The sequence below is a fragment of the Rhinolophus ferrumequinum genome, chromosome 9, assembly GCF_004115265.2.
Source record: "Rhinolophus ferrumequinum isolate MPI-CBG mRhiFer1 chromosome 9, mRhiFer1_v1.p, whole genome shotgun sequence".
Classification (NCBI taxonomy): domain Eukaryota; kingdom Metazoa; phylum Chordata; class Mammalia; order Chiroptera; family Rhinolophidae; genus Rhinolophus; species Rhinolophus ferrumequinum.
This window is the reverse complement of record NC_046292.1, coordinates 51,628,368-51,648,527: the sequence shown is the minus strand read 5'-3', so window position 1 is coordinate 51,648,527 and position 20,160 is coordinate 51,628,368. Positions and strand designations below refer to the sequence as shown.

Below are 20,160 nucleotides of genomic sequence, written 5' to 3'. Positions count from 1 at the left end.
AGGATGCTTTTCTTAATGGAAGGTGGTTGTATTGATAAGGAGAAAAGTTCATGCAAGTGATCTCGTGTCTGAAGATTTCCCTCCAATTTCCTAGATCATCAGATAACTACAACCATAAGAGAAGGACATTGCCAACCCAGTGTTTGAACATTTTATTAAGCTTTTGCGGGATCTAGCATTTCTGTGAAAGGAACTTTACTGGAACCTCAACCCTGCTTTTCTTGATACTAGATGAAGGACCCATCTTCTCAACTTATGGGATTTCATTATTTGCATAACTTGTTCCTGACCCAGTGTTTCGATAAACCTGCTGCTTGGTCAGTATATCGGGAATCAGTCAAACACGTTGTCTGATTGAATTTACCAAAGACTCAGAGTGGCAGTTCTCTACCAACATGGCTGTTTCTCTAGTGATGCTATATTGTGACCTCATGATAAGACCGTTCATCAGAATAGACATTCTTGATCTGTGTGCCAATGAGGGGCACAAATTGATTGAGGACAGCATTAAAAGCTAATGAAAGGACAAATTGGCAAACACACTATTTTTCCAAAGCTTTAAATTGTGGTGGAGATATTAAATAGATTTTATGATTAAAAGTAAAATGTTTTTCTGGCTTCCTTTGTCCAATCATTTTGGCAAATTCAGATACTTTTCGCTTAATATTTGTATATATAAATCTAATTTCTTCAATGATTTCCTCCCTCGGAATATTCTGTCTTTAGCTCTGCTGGTTAAAAAAAAATATTTCAGTCCTACTTTAAACAAGCAATTATATTAGTGATATGTGTGTGATCATCTTCAAGGTTAAAGACAAATTAAGGCTGATTTGTCACCCTCTCTTTAAAAGTGCTTTCCATCTTGAAGGTGGTAATCCAAGTAAGGCCCAGAAACAATGTCCATGTAATTTGATGTCTAATTACTATTCTAATTAACTGGGACACATCTATTTTATAGGTTTCAATGAGCAATAAATTAGCGTGATATAAATATTTCTAGTCATACTTTGATTATTCCTTGTCAAAAGTACACTTACATTTTGAAATTATCAATTTTGTTTAGGTGACTTGTGTTGTCTGGAAGGCTGAAATTATGGTAAGAGAGCTTTGTGACAACATGTTATAAGCCATGTAAATAGTTTTAAAAATTGTCCACTAATGCCTATTTGGTTTGTAAAACCTGCAGCAATTTTACTAATAATTTTCAGTGTTTGTTCTTTCCACCTCTGATTTTTCTCATTCCCCTCCATTGTCTTACTGATCCATCAGATATAGACAGCTCCCTCAGCAGGAAGATTCTAATAAAAATTAAACACCAAGAGGTAGAGTCTCTTGGAGTCATCATGAGTTCCATATTTTTGTTGTTTTGATTGTTCTTTTTTAAAAGGCACAACTTTAACGTTCTTGCTTTGTTTTGCTTTTTGTTTGTTTGCTTTTGTTCACATAAACCAGATTCTTATTTCTGGCAGCAAAGCCAGTTACTCCAAAAAAGTCAATACTCAAAAATCAATGTATTATTGGTTTGGTCAACTATGGACTCAATTAGATTTTATTCCCCCCTCAAGTGTTTAGTGATTTTTTTCTTTTTTTCAGTCAACCTAAAAAAAAATGCCTCTTTTCATTATTCCCTGCCTTTTCTCAGTATGCAGCATGGCAGTACAATTGACAATGAGGTGCTTTGGCACATCAGATTTCTTTTCCAGTTGGTCAGGGATCCCTTTTTCTGAACTGCAGAACAGGAAGGGTTAACGCATTGACCAAGATAATGTTGTCACATCAGGAGTGGCAGAGGTGTTTACTAGGATCATGATCCTCTCAGCTTTGTGCCTCAGAAGCTTCTCCTGAAGCCCTGGAGTTGCTGTGGAAACCTAACATTAGAGAAAAGACTTGGGAAGTCCTATATCTGGCTCTTCTCCCACCTCTCCTGTAAAAGATGAACCAGAACTGATGGGCTGATTTCAGATGCTTCATTGTCACTAAACTACAACTGTGAGTTTGTTTTTCCTTTAAGTGATCTTGTGATGACAATGAGGGCCCCTATCTTTGATTAATGATGATCATCCTATAATAGGGGCTGGATATGGTGGTTTGGTGCAAGTTTTTGACAAAGGAAATTAGGCTCTGAAAAACATTTCTCATCAGAAACTGTAAATATATTAAAATGCATTTAAAAGTTACTTCTGGGAAACATATTAAATAGGCCAATCATTTAATTCTTTGTTAAATGTGAAACTCTATAAAATCATGGTATAATGTCATCCTGACATAAAGCAACATCAAAATTAGTGCATCATCTATAAAGTGAAGTATCATTTGTCTTCAACTGACAAATTCTACTACCAAAAAATACCACTGTACTTCTAATAAGTGACATTCATTTTAATAGACCCTACAAAAATACAATATTTTCAATGTCCCCATAAAACAATTAACTTACAAATATTATTCTCAGAGCTTTGGTGACATCAATATGTGACACTACTGTGAAAATTCTAATAGAATACTTAAAATTCTAGCATGAAAATTTATTACATATGGATTTTTAAAGAACTATATGGAAATATGAGAAAGAATTCAAACAACCAACTCTGGGAAATTATTCTGGAATTTCAAATTAATATTTTAATAAAATTAATGACTAATATATAAAATAAATATTTCAAAGGATTATAAAATGAATTGGTCATTTATAGAGGAAAACAGTTCCAATGTAAAAATAACTAATTCTATGTTAACTACTATACTTGTCTTTCTCTCCAGTGACACAAAATTCAAGATTTTATATACTTTGAGTCTTTTTTGGAAAAAAAGTATTTCTTATTTCTGCCTACAAAAGCAGGTACTGAAATTAATAATACAGGTAGACTATAGCTCTGAGAAATTATATTTGAAGTTTCATATTTAAATACCAAAGTTTTTAAATCTCCAACCATAACTTTCTAACAACAGTCTTCCTTAATGATAAATTTTATCAATCCCCCAAACTCATTTTAAATTGTTTAAAAGTAGCAAATTAGATAAAGCACACACAAATAAATTCCACATTTACAAGTAAAGAAATCACAGGGGCTACAGTTTATAATCAATATAAACTTGAATGAAATAAAGCAATACATTTCCTGCCACCCATCATTCACTGCTTAAATTTGTGGTGAAAAAGATTTATCTGCAATGGCCTTTAGTGTGTATTTTAACTCTACATGTATTGTAATTAGCTAAAGGTATTCAATAAATTGGTTTGTACTATTTTTTTATTCAGGTCCCAGAGATAAATGGCTAATTTATGAAATATTTCTCTCTGTTTTATGAGAATTTAGCAAATGAATATGGAACCAAGTATAAACATTTTATACCATATGTACAGTTACTTTCATAAGGCATTATCATGTAATTTTTATTGAAAAAGATTCAATATAGTAAAGTCTTATTTTAAGATATATTTTCTTTCTCAATCCGAGATGTTTAGTTTATGAAAATATTGTTTTGCTCTATATTCTTTTTGTATATATGCCAACATATACTTTGTGCTAGAAATATTGTATGGGAATTATTATTCCTTATATTTGTATTTTCTATATAAAGGCATATACAACTTTGAGGCAGTGTCTTTGATGGAGAGCAGAATTCGTAAAGAGCTTATGTGTGCTTCCGTGCTCCGAAATTATATGAAATCCACTTTGAGAAGAAACTTATTTGGTTAAAAAAAAAAGAAAACAAAAAAATAAAAACAAAACTGCACCAATGCACAGCCAAAGGCTGACAATTAAAACTAATACATAACCACATGAACATCATATTTATATAGTTAACATTTTTAAGGATGATCAGTGCTAACATATAGTATTATACATTTGGCACTAATGTTTGCCATTGGTCCAGCAATTGGCAAAATTTGTTTCTATGTATAAATTTATTTTTGAACATTAGGTCTGGCTAGACGTATCTTCACTATTTATAAAAAATATTTAGACAGTAAGCTCACGTTGAATAACTAGGTCTACTGTGTTCTGGAAACTCTTCAGTAGTAATACAGCTTTTTCATGTTCCATATGTACAAAACTATGTCCATTTGCCTGTAAACACACAAATAAAACAAAGGCAATCAATACAAGACACTTGTTTATCACTTTATCAGTTTCTAATCATGAGATTCAAAGGAGTATTGTGCAACCAAAAGTTATCAGTTTTAAAAATTCACAAATATGGAAACAACTTAATTAATTTCACCCAGCTTCAACTCAATTTATTAATTAAACAAATATTTATCAAGTGCCTTGTATGTCCTACCTAGGACTGTCCTAGTCTTAGCCACTGTGCTATTTATATGGACACGTAGGTGAATAAGAGATAGATGCACATGAAATTTTCTAGCTGTTTTGTTTTTTCAGGGACTTGGTTGAGATGGTTCTCAAGTGTCCATAGGACCATTGCCTTCTTGTTATATAATCTCTGATATAAACCCATCAGTATGGTCAAATATTTCAGTCATACAAAACATGACTGGACACTCATAGTATAATTAAATCTTACTTTGACTCTCTGAAAAGTTCTTAGTTTATACATTTTTATATGAAAGAGATTTTTATTCCCTGCATTGCTAAATGCAAGTATATTTATTATCTACACTAGTGGTTCTAAATCTCATATAGCTAAGAAATCCATCCCTCTGGAATAGAGGGAAAATTTCCAAGGCAGCTGTTTATCTGAGGCATTTAATAAAGGAGTTTCCTAGTACACACACCTGGTAAGTGTGGTTAGCAAAAGACCATAACTCCCTGAGTAGTCTAAAGCCTGGAGTGTCCTTCAAGCCCTGGACATGTGAACAGTTGGCTATTTCAGGTAAATTCTGCAACAGTCCATTCAGGAAAAAGAGTTTTAAGATGATTCACATATGTAATCATTATTTTGTGAGAATTTTAAAATAAAAATACGCATTTAGACCCTGGGCTTTATTTAGCATAAGAAGCAACCGTAAAGATAAGCTAATATGATAGGGCTTCATAGGTCATAGGGTTAGCTCATCGATCCTTTTCTTCATAAGGAAGAGAGATGGCCCAATATGTAAAACATTTAAACAGAACTCTTTCGGAGAGATAGAGAGAGAACTAGAGGATGAGAGAGCCAGGGAGACAGAGGCGGGAGTTGGAGGGGGGATTGTGCCCAGAGACCAGTGGTTGCAAAGCCATGATTCTCATTCAGATTCCTATCAGATTTAATTGAGCTTGTTCCAAAAATACGAGTAGAAATAACATTCAGGCCTATATGATGATGTATAGAAGTGCCGAATCTCTCATTATAATTTTGACTCTGGCTAAATTGAGCTGTTGTAGCCATTTGTGAGCTTTCTCAAAAGTAGAAAGACTAAGGCAGACTGTCTGCTAGGGCAGTGCCAGGAGCCTTGAGAGGACACAGATTAAAAAGGAGAAAAATTGTAGGGCAGAATCTCTAAGTTTGGCACCTGATTGAACAAGGGAATAAGAAACAAACAAGAATCAAATTATGACGCCCTAAACAGAAAACGGAAAACTTGGAGGAACAGCAAGCTTCGTTGGGAAGACAATGGAGTTTGTGGTGCTGACAATACAGGAATGTTAATCACAGGTTTAGAAAGAAGAGATTGGAGCTCAGGAAGGAGGTCAGAGTGGTGGCATTAGCAACAGAGATTAGGTTTTACTACAGCTTGGTACTAACCACATGGAATCCTGAGAGATTTATCTGAAGATACGTTTAAAAGGGAGTATGTGAATGAAAGGATCTCTAACTCAGGGAGCAGGGTGGGGTTGCCCGCAGTTTGGATATGTAGAGCAGAACTGAAAGAGTTTACTGTTGACCTGGGTATCCAGGAAAATCTGTCTGAAGTGAGGGAGGGAAAAGTGACAAATCCTTTCTGCCAAAGGATGGCAGAAAGCTGGCTTTAGCCTGATGTCTATACCAAAGAATAGGGGTTCTCACAGAGACCAACGCATTGAGGGGAGAAAATAGGAAACCTGGGTTTGTAAGAGACCTAGGCAGGAAGAGAACTGGGAAGCATCATCCTGAAGAAGATCAAGGTAGAACGCTCATAAAGGTAGCGGGAAATCCAAGAAAATCAAGCATTTTCTAGTGGCCCCCCAATTCACCTTAACTTTTTGTAGCACAGAGAAAAGAGCAGGGAAAAGGCATAGTCAGATTAATTTTGGCTTTGAATCTGGGTCTGTTCCCAATAAACCAGACTTCAAGATGTTCAGAACCACAGTCCAGGTTCTGATTCCAGGCTAGGGAGACCCCTCGCATAACTTAGCTTTCAATATAGCTTCAAAGCATCACCTTTAATTTTCATGCTTTTTAAGTGCAAATGGGGACTATATAGTTGGATACACAAACATTGAGCTGGTTTCCCAGAAGGAAATAAGCAGATTGATAAATTAGATCAATGAGTCGAACATTAGGACTCTGTCATTCTAGTCCCCCAAACTGTTTAGGATCTAAACCAGAGTTTTGGTGACCCTCAAGAGGACTGTTTGAAAGACCACACTATGGATCTGCCTGAGCATAGCGTCAAAATAACAGAAGGGATTAGAAAGAGTGAAAGCACGTCATTTTAGAAAGTTTATTAAATATTAAATGAATTAATATATGTCAAGTGTGTAGGATAGGCCCGGCACACTATAAACAATCAATCAATCAATAAATGTTAGGTCTTACTGTGAATATCCCTTCACTATTACTTTCCTGAATTTAAGAAATACCATTTTCACTAAGCCACAAGAAGAGAAGGAGAGAATGTTAGAGGAAGGAACTTTTGTTTCTTGTTTAGTTAAGCCTAACGTTTTAAAAAATGAAAATGTAAGAATCAGAGAGATTCCATGAAATGACCCAGCTCCCACACAGCTAGTGGCTACGCGGGAATTTATGTCACAGTAGCCAACTCTCTGTATCTCGACACAACTTGTTTCATTGGATGTTGTGAGGTTGTAACAAATGCTTTAGGTTCATTCAATGAATTTATTTTTTTTAAATATTCATTCAGCTATTTCTTTATATGGAACATTGTATTAGGCCATATGCCAGCAGAGGCAATCACAGAGGGAGCTAGAAGAAGGGTTTGAATGGAAGGAGAAGATAGAATCTCAGTTCTAGAGAAACGGCTTACATTTTGAGAAGTTCAGACAAGTGATCAGAAAATTATGTTTACTGACTTTGTGTAGGGCTTTTCCAATGAAAATGAAGACCAGAAAAATCACAATATGTCAACAAGCAAGATTTCATGGTTGCTTTGTGTGTGTGAATAGAAGAGCTGAAGAAATGAAGGCCGGTACTAGGCAATATTAGTTATGGAGTATAAATCCAATAATGCTTTGAAAAATAAATGAATATAATTTATATTTATGCATTTGATATTTTGAAGATATGCATTGTATAAAAGCATAAGATGATTTTAAGAATACGTGGTAAATTATTGAAATATATTGCCATGTTTGGTTACATATGTGTTTTATATAAATACATAGTTCATCATGGATTACAATATAATGTGTGCAATTGTGAGGAAATTGCAAGTAATGAAAAATGAGAAATAAATGAATGGTTATTAACTCAAAATGAAGATAATAAGAAAACAATCCAGGAAAGAAAAGATATTCTGAAAATTTCATCCTTCATGTAATTAATGGGTTTCTGGCTTTAGCTAATTTGAAAGGATAAAGGAACATTTCACTATAATCTTTTTTTATTTTTAAAATATATCCTCTTTATTGTAATCCCACTTGACATCTGTGCCACAAAATGTTTTTTTAATTATAATTTATCATTATTTGGACATAAAAAATATTTGTAATTCCAACAAAACGTAGAGCTTTGCAATTACAGCTCATCAGTTTACTGTAAAACACACTTAGTTTCTGGATTTCATCCTCTTGGTCCTTCCTGGATTTATCTTTGATTTCCTTCTGGTAAATGTTTTGTTAAGTCAATAAATTATGGATGTTTATACTGCAGATATTCTCCAGATGATGCTGTAATTCTCCTAGGAATTCTGTGGTATCCTGATTATTCAAAGCTCTAAACTTAAAAACCAGTCTCTGGGAAAGCTTGGCCACAGCATTGGTGGGATGATCCAATGAAAGCATAACTCTTTTTAGAACCCAAAAAAGCAATGGGATTAGAAACATGGGCATGGGATTCTTGTTTGATTTAAACTCACCATCAAGGGACAAACATTTAAAGGGTCAATGCACATGTATTTTGTACATTAGATATATATTAGTACATTAATTACTTGTGGTTGAATAGTTCTTGGGATGAGGGGAAAAAATGCAGCAACCAAATTAGAGCTTGAAGGACAAGCTTTCATGTCTAATCCTGACAGAGAGGCATTATCAGAAACAGTGGGAATCTCAGATAATTATAATTATGTTTCACAGTAACTGTCTGGAATTCATTCCCTTTTCAGTATTTTAATCTGATAGAGTACTCTCATTAAATATTGGGATCTATTTAGGGCTGAATATACTGCATAATCAATACTATACTGATTTTATGCCGAGTCATTTTTAAACATTTTCTTTTTATCAAAAACGATAGCATTAAATTCTTAGAGAGTTCACATGAAAAAATTTATATTGCCCTTTTTAAGTGTGAGAGAGTTTGACATCTTAATGGCTTTTCCTGTAGTATTAAAAAAATGTTTGTAGAATAAAACATACATAAGAATTTCTCTTTTGTCTTAAGTGCCACATGTACTGCAGCTTAAATGTTTCACGAATTCAGGCTCAAAAAAGACATGACTAGATAAAATAGACTCAACTGAAGACTGAATCATTTGTATAGAAATGAAGGTGTAGAACAATAAGTAGTAATCTTGAAGATAGTTGCTTATTTATCTGTTCTGATTTTAGAATGCCTGTTTTCTTCTTATCAAACATATTGAAGGGACGCCCTTAACAATTGAATTCCCTACCTTGGTTTGCAAAGCAGTACCCTGACAAGCTACGCTTTATTCCTTTTATTTTTGCCACAAAAAAATAGCTGCAAAAGCAACCTTTCATTTTCAGGGGACTCTTTGTAGCCAGATTGGTCTCTGGTTTGGTGAAGAGCTTGGTCTTAAAGGAAGATAGACTAGGCGTTCACTTAATTAAATGTTTGCTAGTCAGCTCTTTCCTGTTTCTCTTTCTCCTTTGTTTTCTGCTCTGTGTAATTTTGGGCTTGTCTATTTTCTGGACCAGGCTGTGTAAAGGAAGGAATTTTGTTACATTTCCTATTCCATTGCTCACATTCCTTGGCACAATAGTGGTTATTTGTACATAGTAGGCATTTAATGTGTATTTTCCAAATAAATAAATAGAAAATGTGATGAATAGGATGCTATCAATAAAATTTGCTTCAGTAACATCAGCATTGTAAATGAAAGAAGCTCAAATAAGTTATTTAACTTCTGTCAACAATGGATATCTTGCAGATTTGTTGTGTGATATAAATAAGACAATGTAGGTGCTTAATTAATGTTCTTTTCATTTTAGCCAACTTATGGAAGTTAGAGCCAGCCTAATGAAATTAACTTGTCTCTATTGGTTTTCATTGTTGGACTTCATACTTATAATATGCATATTTTTTGATTTGCAAAAAGTACCATATTTCCAAGTCTTTTATTAGTAATCTGTGCTGAACTTTCTATATCATGAACAAAATGAAATGAATAAAGATATGGCATATAATACCATACACATTATTTAAATTTATTTTTGGTTGTCATCTAATCAAACCATTTAAAAAAATTCTATTTCTTAAATGTATTATACCATTCTAAGCAATAATTATTCTCAACACTAAGAGTCACGTGATTACTGCACCCCTCTCATCCTCCCTTGCCCACTTTCCCCTCTACCTCTCTGGTGTTGTTGAATTTTCAACCATCGAATAAGATCAAATATAGAAAAGCATTATTTTATTTGGCCTTGTTGGGAAATGCTTTAGTGAAATTTCCAAATACCGAAAGTTGATTTCTGTAAGGGTCCCACACCTCATTTTAACCATAACAAAAAATTTTCACTCTTTACCATTTATAGCTTTTTGGGGTAGAAATAAAAAAATAAGTAAGAGAAATGAACATACGCTAACCCATTCTTAATGACTCACAAATTATGAATATATTGCACTCTCTGAAATAAAGCCGTGGGCCCAGTTAGTTGCTTCTATAAGAAACACTTTCAAAAGTGTGTTTTGTGGATGTGGTTAATTGATGTTGTTAGTAAAAAGGATTGTATTGTGAAATATGTTGGGAAATATAAGTTTCTAAGATTTACTAGGTTCTTAATATGCTTCGTACACTGTGAAATATGAAATAAGGCACAGAATCTCAGGTGGCTCTGAAACTTATGTCACTAAGGGATTTTTTGGTTTTTAAGGTATCTAAGACATACCACTGGAAAATGCTGTTCTATACTGAATGACTCTGCTATACTTGTTAAATTTTGGTTTTGCCTTTAAAAAGAAGTGTCTCTCTTTTCCTGGTGAGTGAATCTGTCAGCTATGACATCTTGCTTTTGGCAATGTGCCTGAACGCAGAGGCTTTCCCCTTGGTTGCCTGGAAAACTAGGGAAGAGGCTCCAAGTATGAAATGAAGTCTCTTGTATGAGCAAAAAGCACGAGATTTAGTGTATGGATTTCGTAGCATTAATTATGCCTTCTCAGAAGCATTTTGTTTGTTTTCTAGTTTTTGTTTTTGTTCCTGATAGCTGAAGTTGTTGAATAAATAAGCTTTAGCTAAGTGAGGTAGGTAAAACTGTTAGCAGCCAACCAAACCTACTACTGGTCATTAAAAGAGGTAGAAAACTTCCATTCAGACAAGGAAGGTTTGATTCAGTGGTTGTATACAGATAATAGCACTGTGTATCTGTATGCAACAGATCCAGCCATCCACGGACATTTCATTTAGACTTCTAGAGAGTCTAACCTTCTCATATTCTGAGTCTTGAAAGCTATGTCTCGCTATCTCCTCCTTACCCCATCCCCACTCCAACCCATCTCCATGTTTGAATCTCCAACTCCATGAGAAACTTTAAAATCCAAGGTTTTCCTTTCTGTATGCCTGGGATCTCCCTCCACAGTACTCTCTCCTTTCTACTCCAGACTAATGGGTTCTGGCACAAGTCTCTTACCTCTGCTCCTGAAGACTGATGCCAGTCTAGCCCACAGGTATACCTTCTCCTACTAATCCTCCTCTCTGGTAAACCTGGAATAACTTCTGCTCCATTAAGAATAAACTCTCTTTTCTCTATTCCCTCCATACCCAGATCTCCATAATTCCGTGTTCCTTGCCACACAAGTCTTGCCTCTCCCACTCAGGTCCTGATTCACTTGATGAGGTGAGAACAGGAGGGGTCAGCATCTTGGTGTTTTGCTTGTGAGTGATCGACTTCTTTGCATCTCAAGAAATATCTCTTAACACTGCTACAACACCTATTAGTCACATTACAAAATCAAGTACTTTATTCATTTTCTAATAACACTGCATGCATGAATCTTGTCTCCCTAGGAGCTCCCTGAGGGCACACAACTTCTTATGAGACACTAATCAAGGATGTAGAGTGGAGTTGTCAGCAGTTGTGGGACAGAGCAGTGATAAATCCCATGATTTTGGCCTTGATATGGTGCTCGGAGCTGAACAACCCACCAAGAACTAATTGAAACTTGTTAGACTTACCGGTATTTGTTGGGAATGGTTTCTTGAATTGTCTATATGAATCGTAGGGCCAAGGTTTTTTAAGACTACAAAAACGGGAAATATCTGGTGTATTTGAATTATGTGCTCTTTGATTATTCTGTTTTGGTATCTTTTCTTCTTTTTTATTTTTTATTTTTACATTTTTATGAGTTTATTTGAGCCAAACTGATGACATATGCCGGGGAGCAAGATCTTAAGTGGTCCTCTATTTTGCTATCTTATAGGTACAGTAATAGACCAGGAGTATATTTTGGATTACAAATACTAAAACTCCTAAAATTATGGCAAGGTAGAAGAGACTACAAAATTATCTTCGTTTGGGTGTCATATTTATATACCTTATATTTTTTTAAAAAATCTGTTTTGATGACAATTAATATCTAGATAGCATTAATTATCTATAAATTATTTGATTCCTCTTGTCCTGCCATAATTAAGCTCATGTTTGGGGATGGGGAGCTGGAAAAGAAAGAGGATGGGGTTGACTACTGTGCTATAATAGAATGAGATACTTACAAGTGAACTTTAGGCTATAACTGAGACTCATGTTAACTATTAAGTACACTATATTTTTTTAAAAAGTCTATTAATCTTTTCAACAGAGTAACTGTTATTAATAGATTTTCTATATTTAAATATATTTTAATTGTAAAATGTATAATGAATTAGACTGAACTTTTTAACGTTAGAAGGAACATTAGAAAAAAGAAACCATGATGTTAAACCAACATAATTGCCACTTCAAAAATGGTTAAATGTCAGCAAATGCACATGATTCAATCTCATAATGTTTTTTATGATCTGTGTGCTTTTACTTGTTCTCTCTCACTCTTATGTAATTCAGCTTTACAGAGTGGGGCTGTGAGGGATCAGCTCTAGCACAGTGCTCTTTCCTCATGCCATGCTGTCGTAAAACAACATGACTTCATAAGCACAGGAAGTCGTTTGAATATGCTCATTCATTAGAGTGTGTCCATTATAGGAAGATGACTAGGAAAATGATGTGAATATGTTTTGTTAACTCAAAATATTTTAATTAACATTAGCCCTTAATGCACACATCTTCATATAATTCAAATAACATGCTCATAATACCAGAGCAGAATAAGGAGAGAATAGTGGGTAAAAAGAGTTACAGAACAAGAGAGATAATTTTTATCTGATAAATGCTGAGTTTGAGGAAGATTTTGCTGTTTCATATCTCTTTTGCTGTTTGTTGTTGCATTAGATCAAGCTCGATAACGGCCATCATTTAAGGGGCTCATTTGTTGTTCATTGTTTTTTCCTTTTACCTTTATTTTCCAGGTTGGTCATTATCATTAAGGCTTGTAAATAAATTTGTTCCCGTGATGATATATTCTAATGATCTTGTAAATGACAGATAACTCAATGTTATAAACTCATTTTTCCAGTGTTCTTTAAAGTAAGAGCCAATAAGTATTACATATAAAGAGACAAAGACATAATTTGCCCTCTTAGCATCTGATGTTGGCAATTATTTCAGTTTAGAATTGGTCATTTTTCTTTCAGAACTATAATTGGCCATTTATGCTTTTTAACTAGTATGAAACTGTAAATACAGTAATTTATTTGATTAAGGTATGTGTATTTTTCTTTTTTTTTACTTAAAATGGACTTTGATTTTATTATACTAGATCCAAATGAGTTCTACAGCAAATATAAAATATTACATCCTTGATAGTCATTTGTGAAGAGAAGAAACATCTCAGGTGCAGCTCTTCTATAGTATTTTCGCTTTCAACTGATTGGGCTTACAATTCCTTCCGACTTCTTACATTATGGCTCTCAGAGACTAGAAATACTAAACCCCCATGTTCCCACATTTAACTCTTCTAGAATTTCATAGCCAGAAAAGAGTATTCTGACTCTCCAGCTAGACACTAACTTAATTCTCATTTCTCTCCTACAGGATATCTCTCTCTCTCTCTCCCTCTCTCTCTCTGTCATCTATTTATAGATAGATATGCCATTTAAAAATATCCATTTATATATATTTCTTTTTTAATCTGGAGAGCAAATTATTTCTTTTGCTACCTCTGTCATGGATGAAGGCAACTCCCCAAACTTGTCTCAAGTTATGGAATGCTACTCTACCTAGCTTGGCATTCTAGTAGGTCAGAGATATGAGATTAACTGGCTACATTTTTTTCAGACTCTGAGATTCAAAATAATTTCTCTGAAATTCAGTACAGGAGAAAACTGGTCATTTGCTTGGCTTAAGAGCAGCATTTACCAAGTGTGAGGGAGTTGCACTGTTAATTTATTTTGGGCCATCTTGCATGGAAATTGACAAAATTATTGAACAGATAAAGTTTTGAGCTGGAGGGACCTCAGATATAAATACGCCACAGTTCATTTACATATAATGAATGTGAGTCTCATAGACAAAATATAAAATGCTTAAGATCAAAGGTCTAGTTAGGCAATCCAAAAATATAGAACTTCCATAATAAAGTAGTAAAGAACCATTTTAGATTATTTTGTGTCTTTTTGGTTGCAGTGTTTTAAACTCAAAAGACCAACTGCTGGTTTGCTCTTCTGCCTGGTGGAATGGACTCATATCTGTTGGATGGTATTTCTACTGTGATATTGTGACAGGTTGGAGCAGCTCTTAGTCTTTTCTGAGAATTACCACTTTTGAAAACTTGAGTTTTCATCTTGATAGTTAGCTTAAAACGCTTAAAATATTTCTGAGAATAAAAGCTTAAGGCATGCAATGTATATATATATATATACACACACACACATTTCAGTTTAGAATTGGTCATTTTTCTTTCAGAAGTATAATTGGCCATTTATGCTTTTTAACTAGTATGAAACTGTAAATACAGCAATTTATTTAAGGTATGTGATTAAGATACCTTATTTGATTAAGATACCTTATTTGATTAAGGTACATATTATAAATACATAATATATATCTCAAAATTATATATATATAAAATTACTGAGGTCATAAGTCAAAATACTGAATCTTAAATAAGTTGATGATACTTAAGAGCTTTTCCCTATGATGTAGGAAATGATTAAGCACCTCTTATATGGGACATGAATTCAGTGAGAAGGAAGGACAAAGAAAGCAAAATGGATGAGGTTATACTAAGCTGTTTACTTAACTATTTACTAGAGTGACCATTTTCCGATATGCAGAACTCTAAGTTAGAGAGTCTTTTCCCATCAGACAATACATTTTAAAGAGTCACCTTACATGCAGCTAAACTTTGTTCATACATCTGAATAGGAAGAGTAGAGAGATACTACCATGTGTTTAACAGCACTCAAACAGTAATAAGCTTACTGTTGAGAAATTAAATATGAACCAGTCCTTTCTCCCTCATCTAAAGTCACATAGATATCCTATTTGGGCACCATTTCTCTTACATATATGTGGTAACTATGCATCGTTCTTGTATGTATAAATTTTTCTTACATTAGTAAATAATATCATTCATTTAAACAAAAATGTGCACACCTACCATGGGTCAGGTACAGGGGGTATTGGATTCTATCAAACTGAATTGGTTTGTGATCTCTCAACCCCAAAACAATAAAGTCAAGTAAGCAATGTAAGAAAGACTTGTTTAATTAATGACTAGAATCATTTAATTCAAGTCATTCAACTTAATAACATGGTTAGATATTTGTTTCAGTGTTAGCATTTGAATACATTGTTTTTTCGTCTGTCTTACCTGAAGGATCTTATCACCAGGCTGTAGTAGGTTGGATGCTGGTCCGTCAGGCTGAACCCTAGTAACAAAGATACCCTATAAGTCAGAAGTAACAGAGGTTAGGATTCCATTATCAAGAACTAGGTCTATTTAATTTTTTTATTCATATAGAATACAGTGAAAACAGCTTAAAAACAGTTTATACATGTAAACTTCAAAGATTGTTATAGTATTACAAGCAAAACACCACTCTTCAGGTCAAGTTTACTTGCAGGAAAAAACTCATCTTGTTTTTAAAGTGTACCTATGATTTATAAATTAATTTCATGGCATATTCTTTCTTTCTGAAATCATTTGAAATATGGTACTAAGCATCTTTTGTACAACTTCTGAAATTGGCTTAAGTTATTCTGTATTGAAAATGTCTTCTATTTGATAGGTCATAAATTCAATGCACACTTAAATAACCTTACTAGAATTACACATAATTACTGGTTGATTTTAATGAGTACTACTCTGTATGTTCCTGGGAATTTTAAGATAAAATGCAAATGAACAAAGGAAACATAAGAAAATTTCAATATTGCATTTTAAATATAAAGTGTATGTTTACATAATTACAGAACCCCTAAATTGCTTAGTTTATAAAAATAATCAAATTATTCTTTTTGATCATATATATAAAGCAACATTTATTGAATGCCTACCACATCTAGGCCTTGATTGCTAGTGTTCTAGAGATATACAGAATATAATTTCTGGTTTCAATGAGCTCACAATATAGGGAGGGAAAAGTAAAGAAAACCACCAATTACAAAGCAGTATGACAAGTGTTATGATAGAAATACAATAGATTATGAAAAATGTTGCACTTAGCTTATCCTTGGTATGTTCGGATTTTTAAGAGGAGCACTTACTTGACAGCTGAATCATAAAAAGACAACTGAAAGGTGTCCACCCAGATAAGGGGTGGAAGGGTATTCCAGATAGCAAGAACACCACATACAATAGTGAAAATGCCTGTTACATTTAGGAAACTGCAAGTAGTTCTATTACGACTGGAGTAGTGATGGAAGGGTGCGACCGGATGGGGTGCAAGAGCATGGGAAATAAGGCCAAAAAGTGGGCTGGGGCTTGGTTAAGACGGGCCTTTAATAGACATGCTTATCAGTTTGGGGAGCTACTGAAGTATTTTAATCATGATGGTGACAAGATCTGAAGAATGAACTGATGATTGGATAAACAAAATGCGCACATCTATCCAGTGGTATATTATTTGGCAGTAGAAAGGAATAAAGTACTGAAAACATGGATGAACCTTGGAAACATTATGCTAAGTGAAAGAAGCTGGTCACAAAAGGCCATATATTATCCAATTTATATGAAATATCAAGAATATGCAAATACATAGAAAAGGAAAGCAGATTAGTGTTTGCCAGAGGCTGGGGAGCAGGGGACTGGAGAATGACATGTACAGAGTTTCTTTCCAAGGTAATAAAAATGTTTTGAAATTAGATAGTGGTAATGGTTGCACAATTCTGTGAATATAGTAAAAACCATTTAATTATACACTTTAAAAGGGTGAATTTTATGGTATGTGAATTAGATTTCAATATAGCTGTCGCTGTGTTTTTTTTTAATTCTTAAGAACTATTAATAGAAGACAATATTTTAATGTCTTTGCCTATTATTCAGAAAATAATTTCATTTGTTGATATGTATACTTAAAGATTCTCACTTAAACCCATAACTTATGTGTGTGTGTGTATGTGTGTGTGTGCAAATGGTTTAACAAACAGACCCTAATTATAATACTCCTATGTCTGTTTTCATTTAGCATTTCAGTTAGTTGTGAAATTTATCCATTTAAGGCTTTTGAGTGATTTGTATCTTTCCAAAGAGTTTAATCTCTTTAATTTCTTTTCCTTCCCATTTAAAGATGAAACTACAGATAAGCATCAAAATCGCTGGAAAACGACATCTATGAATTCAACTTCTAGAACTTATCTTAAGCAAATAACTGGACAAATATGCAACATACACTTACTAATATGTTTATCATGTTATTTGTAATAATAAAATTACAAACCACACCTACATGTCTAATAATGAGAGACTGATTAAATAAATTATGGTAAATCTATACAATAAATAATGTATGATCATTAGAAATGAAGTCCTAGATGGCAGGTATAGAAGTACACTATGGCTTAATGAAACAAGCAGGTTGTAAAACATTATATGTGTTATGATACTATTTTTGCTGAAATATGTTTACAGGTATATTTGTGTGGGAAGATATCTGCAAAGATATACTTATCCCTAAACATTAACAGTGGTAGTAATGGGAGACTATATACCTATATACATATACCTATATATAGAGAGACATATATATTATATATATATATATATAAAATAAATATATATATTTCTTTTTGCTCATCTGTATTTTCTAAATTTTCTACAAGGATTATGTACTATTTACACCATTAAGAAAGTAATTATATATATATATATAATATAGATATTATATGTATGTTAGATATTATGTATAATATAGATATTATATATATTATAGATATATAGATATATATAGATATAGATATAGATATATATATAATTTTTGTTAATGTGGCACTATTAGGAGTGATGCTCAAACAGCTAATTACTTTGGTCAATTCAGATGTACAAATGGTCAATTTAGAAGGAAAAACAAAACTGGTTGCTTGAAAGGGACAGTTAAATGAGGCACAGTAATTAATCCAACAGACCAGTGAGTGGCACTGGTCGTGAAAACAAATATACTCCCTACAGTCCTATTCATACTGGGCATATAACTCTCATGCTCCATCAATCCAGGAGACTGTATGTGCAATCAGCCCCCCAGTAGCTGTATGTACAGAGACCTCAATAGCCCTCTCTGTGCTATTGAGGTCTCTGTACAACAGGCAGAATGACATTATTGCCCCAAATTAGCCACTACTTCTCTCGGTGCTGGAAGTAAGGTTGTTTCAGCTATTATTTTATTCTAGCAGCCAAAGTCTGTACTACTTATTTAATTTTGGTTGTCTTTCTTTAGTTCATTGTACAGGAATAGTTTAATAATATTTGTATGAATCCAGACCACAGGAGCTGAGTTATGGCCATCACATCTGTAATGCTGGGAGGAACTAGGAACGCCCCACAGCCTGACTGCTGAAATGATACAAATGTAATGTCTGTGGCAGGTTTAATTTCATCCATCACAAAGCTCTGCAGGATTCAACCACTGTTCTGAAGACTTGCTTTGAAGCTTTCTCTTATGTGTCCCGAGTCTTCCAAAATATTTACTGCGGTTTTCTAAAGCTTTAATATTTCTTTTCAATCAATAACCTTCATCCACTAAGAAACTGCTACTACCCATTGCTATAGTTTTCTTTTTTCTCTGCATGTGGTATCACACAGCATACTGCCATGTTAATTGAAACATATAGCAATAAGTGCTATGTGTGATAATTGTCTGTGGCATTCATGATTTGTGGAGGTAGACTGTTTCCCAAAACACTGCCTGCAAAGACCAGCACCCTGATTTCCCCCTGTATTTGTGTATATAAACAGCAGGCTATGAAAGAGACCAAATAACTCTGAACCCATCTGTGTGGGCTCTGTTGAGATGAATATTGACCAGAAATATGAAAACTTTGACAGCATTTTGAAAAAGCTCATTGTGTGTCATCCTTTCAACAAATTCATTTTCTTCTGAGTTTTCAAAAGAATACTTTTGACAGAATACTTTTGAATACTTAGGAGAGAATTTGGTGAAGAATTATCAAGACTATTCGTATTCTGAAAATTAGAACAGTAATTTCCTACTGTTTGTTGGAAACCCATCTCCTACCTTCCAAAGAGCAATAAGCCACCTTGCATGTATCAAAGATCCAAATCATGGCATTTGATCAATTTTATAACTCTACTAACAAGATCTAAAATATGTTCAGTTTCTTGTAACATTTGTAGTATGCTAAATATGGGACAAACCATACAGGACATTCAAAACTAGTGAAACATACTATATACCCAAGATTATAGTGAAATTATCTAGCCCAAGGAAGGAAAATAGTAGCTCCTTTGTTCAATGAGGTGATGTGCATTTGTATTTTATTGCTGCTGTAACAAATTTAGTGGCTTAAAACATCCCACATTTATTATCTTACAGTTTGGTAGGTTAGAAATCCAACACAGGACTCACTGGGCTAAAACAAATGTATTGGCAGGACTGCATTATTTTCTGGAATATCTAGGGGAGAATATGTTTCCTCCTCTTTTCCAAATTCTAGGAAGTGTCCACATTTCTTGGCTCATGATCCTCATCCCCATTTACCATCTTCAAAACCAGCAATTGTGCATCTCTCTGAATATTCCTCTATAGTCAGATGCCCCTGTGACCACAGCTAGGAAAGGGTCTCTGTTCTCAATGACTCATATAATTAATTTGGGCCCACCTGGATAATGCGGAATAATCTCCCCATGTCCAGGTTTTTAATTTAATATCATCTGCAAAGTCCCTTTTGCCATGTAATGTAACATACTCTGGGAATTGGGTTGTGGCTCTCTTTGGGTGCCCATTATTTTCTGCCTACCACATAGTATAAGAAATAGATAAGAACATAGCTCTGCAGTTAGACTGGCTGTGTATATAATATATATATGACACATGACTTTGAGCAAGTTAATTAGCTTTTGTGTACTTAACTTCTTCTCATCAGTAAAATGTAAAATGGGTATAAT

General features: G+C 33.9%; 1 protein-coding gene across 1 annotated transcript in view; it reads right to left on the bottom strand.

Annotated features, from left to right (window-relative positions):
- Positions 1-2,956: 2,956 nt before the first annotated feature.
- The window catches only part of LRRC7 (leucine rich repeat containing 7), a 364,327-nt gene continuing 347,123 nt past the window's right edge, over positions 2,957-20,160 (bottom strand). Inside the window, 2 exon segments of the mRNA XM_033115988.1 lie at positions 2,957-4,073; positions 15,412-15,486. Coding sequence (XP_032971879.1) covers positions 3,966-4,073; positions 15,412-15,486 — 183 coding nt within the window. The 3' untranslated portion in view covers positions 2,957-3,965.